Source organism: Lepus europaeus, chromosome 7, assembly GCF_033115175.1.
Source record: "Lepus europaeus isolate LE1 chromosome 7, mLepTim1.pri, whole genome shotgun sequence".
Lineage (NCBI taxonomy): Eukaryota > Metazoa > Chordata > Mammalia > Lagomorpha > Leporidae > Lepus > Lepus europaeus.
Genome location: NC_084833.1, coordinates 62,951,775 through 62,957,774, shown reverse-complemented (window position 1 = coordinate 62,957,774; position 6,000 = coordinate 62,951,775). Strand labels below are relative to the sequence as shown.

Genomic DNA, 6,000 nt, shown 5'->3' with positions numbered 1-6,000 from the left:
CAAGGCTGAGAACCACTGTCTTAGCAGAGCTAATCCATCCGGGGGTCTCCCCGGGCTTGGGCCTGACTGGTTCCTCCCAGACCTCCCTGCCCACAGCCGACCAAAGACAGCTGATTAGGGCCTGCCCAGTGCCCTGGGAGGTGGCCTTCTCTGGCACTGCAGGCTGGGCCAATCTCATGCCAACCACGGGGCTCAGCTGGGAACCTGGTGAGTGGCCTTGGGGTGTGCAGTGTCAGAGCTGAGGTCCCCCCAAGACCTCTGTGCAGGGGCGGAGGCCCTGAGGCAGCAGAGCTGAGTGCAGAGGAAGCAGTGGTGGCAGCAAGGGAGGAGCCCGCGACTGGAGGGGAGGCCAAAGGTTCCGAGACGGAGCTCGTCTGCCACTGCCTTCTGTGACAGCTACTTGCTGCCACTTTGCTTCCCCGCTAAAAAGCACCCCTTTGATTTTAAAGTGGGATAGACTTTTCTTGCGTTCCTGTGACCTGTGCACACCAAGCACCAGTCCGTCCTGTGTGGGGAGACATCAACATTCCCATTCCACAGAGGAGCAAGTAGAGGCTCAGAGAGAATTCCACCAGCCCAAAGCCACGTTAACTGGTTAGTGGCAGTCAAGCTTTCAAACCAAAGGTCTGTCCACCTTCGATGCCTGATGCTGTTTCCTTATCAGTTCCACACAAGCCTCTGTGTCTACTCTGGGCCATAGCTGTATTTGGTATAACCCCCTCTTGTCCAGTAAAATGCTGCCGTGAGGACACGTTCCATACATGTCCTGTGGTATTAAGGACCCAGCCAAGGGATTGGCACTGTGGCACTGGTTAAAGCCACAGCCTGCAGTGCTGGCATCCCATGTGGGCACCGGTTCGAGTCCCAGCTGCTTCGCTTCCAATCCCACTCCCTGCTAATGCACCTGGGAAAGCAGTGGAAGATGGCGCAAGTGCTTTGGTCCCTGGACTCAGGTGGGAGACCCAGATGAAACTCCTGGCTTTGGCCTGGCCCAGCTCCTGTCATTGTAAGCATTTGGGGAGTGAACCAGCAGAGGGAAGATCTTTAAGTCTGCCTTCACATAAATAAAATAAATCTTTTTAGAAGAAAGCACCCAGCTGACTCTGGAGATATGCGCACAGCGTGAGCCCATGCTCCCCTCAGGAACCCATTTCTCAGGCCAGAAGTGCCTGTGCTGGGCGTGACCGCTCTCCTGGCAGTTTGGCAGGGGTGATGGCCCCACATTGCGGCACATCTACATTCTCAAGCTCACCTAACGACACCCCTCCTTGAACCAGCTCAGAGTCTACCCATGCTCCAAAGCCTGGCCCCACCTTTGGCCTTTGTCAGGCTTCCCGGCCATGAGCCTCGCTGGAGAGGTTTCCTGGAAGGGCCTTGGACAGGCGCCCTCCTTGCCTGCCACCCTCCCCGACTGCCCGCCTCAGCAGCTCCCGACTGACCGACGCATCCATTACACGCATGCAACGTGTGCACGGTCTGCATTTGCGTATGTTGTCCGTAAGGGACTCCGGCAAGGCTGTGAAGCACTGGACTAAAACAGCCCCTTTGTTTTCCAGATGGGGAAACCACAGCACAGACCTGCCCGGGGTAACACCGCAAGCCTGTGGCGTCCGCGCCATCCCCGCCCCCTCCTGCCTCTGCAGGGCCTCTTTTATGCCCAAGTGAGTCAGTGTCGGGAGGCAGGGCCCTGAGGCAGCTGGCAGGAGGCCACCACGACCGCCATGGGGCTACAATCATTTGGTGTTTCTATTTATTGACTCTTTAAACTTCATCATCCAAGGAGAGTTCATACAAGACTGTTTGGTAGCAAGAGAAATATAATCTAGGACCGCAAGGACGCACCCACTCCGAACAGAAACAAACCAAATGCAACAAGTCCCATCTGAAACCAGACCTTTGGAGTTGAGCTGCAGAAGCGGCGTGGGGTCAGGGGAGGGCTGCGGGTCGGACTGGCCCCCTGCAGGGCCGACCACCCTTCACTGGGAGGCTTCCCAGTGGACAAGGCCACAGCCAGGCCAGGCCCTCAGCTTTGTGGGAGGTGGGGTGGGGGTCCTTCCTGGAGGGGCTGCCCTGGCAGGAGGGCGTGTGGAGAGGGAGTCGGAGGTCAGAGGGAGGGGGCTTCTCAGGCGGGCCACCCTCCAAGGTGACCGAGTGTGCCAGTGCGAGACACGGGGAGGCAGGGGCTGGTTGCGGTGAGACCGGGAGAGAGTCCTGTCCAAGGCCAAATCAGTAAACCACTGGAGGCCCCGCCTGCGACCGAGGAAACGCCAAAGCCTGGGAAAGCCCCCGCTGGCAGGCAGCGTGCCCTGGGTCATCAGCTTGCTCTGGGTGACCAGGCGCGCCCAAGCAGGACAGGGCCTTGGGAGGCTGCTGTCACGGGGGCGGCGTTTCTGTGCCCTGGACATGCAGCGTGGGTGTGCGTGTGTGTGACAGGGGGGAGACACTGGTCCCTCCAGGAAGGCTTGGTTGGGGTTCCCAGGGTGGCCCCAGGGCAGGAATAGGTTTTTCTTCCCCTCCTGTCATTTTCCCAAATCCCCCCCGCCCCAGGTCATCGCATAAATAAGTGCTCGGGAAGGTACACATCTGAAAAGAAACATAAATACTGTACACGGGAAAGGAGTCCACCCCTCAGCCTTCCCACTGCCCCAGCGGACCCTCCAATATTGCACATGGCCTTCCCCAGCCCCGTGGGGTCCAGGCCCGGCCGTGTCTTTGGTAGAAGCTCCGGGGACAGAGGCCCCGGGTGGCCCGCACAGCCCCCACCCTCGCCGTGACGGGCAGCAGCGGAGCAGCCAGCTGGCCCATAGGTATTCCATCAGGAATGCTTCCACTCAGACGAGACGGTGCCCACACAGTGGCCCTGGTGAGACATTCCAGGGCAGGACGAGGTCTACACGTGGGCCAGGAAGGGGCAAGCAGGCTGAGGGCAGGTGGGCAGTCGAGTCCTGAGCCATGGTGGCCAGGGTCACACCCTCCATAGGAGGAGGTGGTTTGTGCTGTCGTCTCGACCCACGGTCTCACTGCTGCTGCCGCCGCCACCACTGAGCCGGAAGTCCTCATAGCCGTCGCCGCCACTGATGACCAGCATTTTAGGCCTGGAGGAAGCAGGGCCTCGGTGCCGAGGGGAGTCCCGGTGCTCCAGTGTTGGCAGCTTCTCTGGGCCTGGGAACAGAGTGGAGGGGCTCCATTAGGCCTGGGAAAGGGGGCTGCACCGTCCCCTCACGACCTGAGCGCCCATAGCCTGGGAGACAGGAAAACAGATGTGCACACTTGCTGTGAGGAATTCTACTTCCTGTACGCTAACAACTCCCTACGTGCAAAGAAATGCCCAACTCCTAGCAGTCAGACTGCTCGTCTCCCGTGGGCGCCGTCTGGGCGGGAGTGACCGCTTCCCAGGACCACACACGTTCTGTCTCTCTCCGTTACTGCACACACAGCATCCTCATCGGTATTGCCACAGTCACAGACCGTGTGAATGACAGCAGCATGTGTGACGGTGGTCCCCAGGATAGGGGGCGTGATGAAAAATCTCTACCACCTGGGGACACGACAGCAATGCGTTACGCACGTGTGTCTAGGAGAACCAGCCCGCTCGCTGCCAGTCATTTTGGAAGCAGAGCACTTAATACTGATAACGGCAGTACACAAGCATGCTGCCGGTTCACGCACTTACTACGCTCTATATCAGGAGTTGAGTGTCCTCTTTCTGCTTATGAAAGCGAAAGCTGATGGTGAAACAGGGTGCCGCGTCCTGCACGCAGCAGCCTCGCACGATCCCGTTTTGCGTCTCTCGGTCGCACAGTTTTCTCCTGTGCTCGATTTGATCGCACCCTGTTTTGTTCAGCGTGGCCCTAGGCGCGGTGGGCTAGGCCATGTGCATCTATTCCATAGAGCCTCGGAGCACAGAAGCCCATGCCACGCACACACCTCTGACGTTCACACAGCGGCGGACCTGCCAGACGAGGCATCTCCCCGAGCACGGTCTTGCTGCTAAGTGGCCCAGGGCTCTAAGTAATCCCACCGCCAGGCAGCTGACGGCCTGCCGGGACCAGACGGCTGTGGACCGAGGCTTCACCGCCTCCTCCACGAAGACCGCTTCCTGCCGTTCACTCTAATTCCCAGGTCCACTTCCTGTCCCTATGCGCATACGTTCTGTGTGTGCTTGTGCTTCTGGTGCGATCTCTACTTCCTGTTCTGTGACCTCACTTCCTATCCGACACACAGGCCCTGCGCAGTGCCAACTTTACTCGTTAGCTTACAGTTCTCTGTCTCCCACGACATTCTCTGCACATACGCTGTCCCAGAGATGTCACTTTGGGGTTTCCCTAGACTGTATTACGCGCTGCTCCCGGCTCTGTACTACATTTCCTCTCCTCATTAAAAACCTCTCCTTACAGGGCAGTGGGGAGTCCTCAACCAGAAGTCCAGGACCCCTGGGGCGGGGTAGGATGTGCCAGCCCACCTGTGTCTGGGGGAGGCGGCGGCGTCGGGCAGAGCAGGTTGAACCCATCCGGCAGCTGGACCGCGGCCAAGAAGCGCACGTGGCCAGTGTGTCCCTGGCCCAGGCCGGTAGGGCTGAGAGGCACCCGCGGGCAGCTGACGGTACTGGGCGAGGTGGGCATGGTGAGCACGACGCCGGCGCTCGTGCCCACCCACAGCAGCTCTTCACACACCAGCAGCGCCGTGATCCGCAGGCAGGCGGCCTTGTGCTGCCGGATGATGGCATCAGAGCCTGGGGGTGGGGAACAGACCGCAGCTGGGGCAGAATCCTCGGCCCGGCCCAGCTTCCTCAATGACCAGGGCCCAAGAGGCTCCGGGGCAGGGGCGGTGGCAGTGTGAGGTCAGTACCTGCCAGCATCTTGTGCACCGGGGGGGTGACATCCACCTCTGCCAGCTGCTCAAAGGTGTCTGAGTGGTAGAGACACACGTGGGCGCTACCTCTCAATGTCACCCAGACCCCCAGGCTGGAGTCCACCATGCAGGCCACGCTGCGGCTTGGATCCTGCCCTATATGAAACGTGTGCTGGGAAGGAGAGAGGGGAGAGAGCAGGTGGTCCACAGGCAGGCCTGCCCCCCACCATGCCTCCCAGGCACACTGCCCCCCCAACCCCGTCCAAGTCACAGCAAACCTCTCCAGCCACCCTCCCGCCTGACGGCAAACTCAGCTGTGGTCCTTTGGTTTCTCTGGCACCTCCCACATAATCCTACAACAGACTAGGGAGACCCTTCCCCATGAAGCTCAGGGACTGCAGGACCAGAGAACTTCAGAGCTTGAAGGGTTTTAAGACCAGTTGTCGGTCTCTCCCTGGCAGATGGGGAAGCCGAAGCCCGGAAGGGAAAAGCAATCTGCCCAAGGTCGCAGAGCTGGGACTGAACCCAGGCCTCTGGCCTCCAGCCCAGCCAGTGATGGAATACATGAAAGGGAAAGCAGGGGACCCTGCCGGCCCTGGACCCCAGCCAGGCTGGCAACCCTTGACGTGCAAGGAAATGAGGCCAGGACTAAGGCCAGAGTCCAAAGCTAAGGGGTGTGAACATCAGCCCCCAGAGACCCAGGCCTGAGCTGAGACGAGTGGGGCAGGAGGACGAAGAAGGGGCCAGAATCCCCGTGCTCGAGCAGAAACAAGGGTCAGAGCTCAGGGGCCGCCCCGGCGTCACCCACCCACCCACCACGGTCTCCTCTCCCTCTCATGTGGGCCCAGCCAGTCCCAGGTCCCCAGTTCCATGGCCCCGACCCCAGGCTACCTCCATCTGCAGCGTGTCAGGGCTCAGGACCAGGACTCGGTTCTGGCAGCCACACCACAGCCGCCCGCCCACAGACACCATCTTGGTGATAGGGCTCCCCTGAGGGCCCAGGGTCACAGATTTGAAGCTCTGGGGGTCCCAGAAACGGCCTAAATGGGATAAAGCAAACAGGAGACTTGATCCAGGACTGATGTTAAGTCCCACCCTCCCTTGAGATGAGAGGCTGGGGCCAGCACTATGGTGTAGTGGCTGGGTCAT

At 60.1% G+C, this 6,000-nt stretch overlaps 1 protein-coding gene across 1 annotated transcript in view; it reads right to left on the bottom strand.

Annotated features, from left to right (window-relative positions):
- Nucleotides 1-1,733: 1,733 nt before the first annotated feature.
- The window catches only part of ARHGEF17 (Rho guanine nucleotide exchange factor 17), a 59,090-nt gene continuing 54,823 nt past the window's right edge, over nucleotides 1,734-6,000 (bottom strand). The window contains exons 18-21 of the mRNA XM_062196682.1: nucleotides 5,743-5,891; nucleotides 4,849-5,023; nucleotides 4,463-4,732; nucleotides 1,734-3,162 (exon numbers count right to left, since the gene is read on the bottom strand). Coding sequence (XP_062052666.1) covers nucleotides 2,966-3,162; nucleotides 4,463-4,732; nucleotides 4,849-5,023; nucleotides 5,743-5,891 — 791 coding nt within the window. The 3' untranslated portion in view covers nucleotides 1,734-2,965. The remainder of the gene's footprint in view (nucleotides 3,163-4,462; nucleotides 4,733-4,848; nucleotides 5,024-5,742; nucleotides 5,892-6,000) is intronic.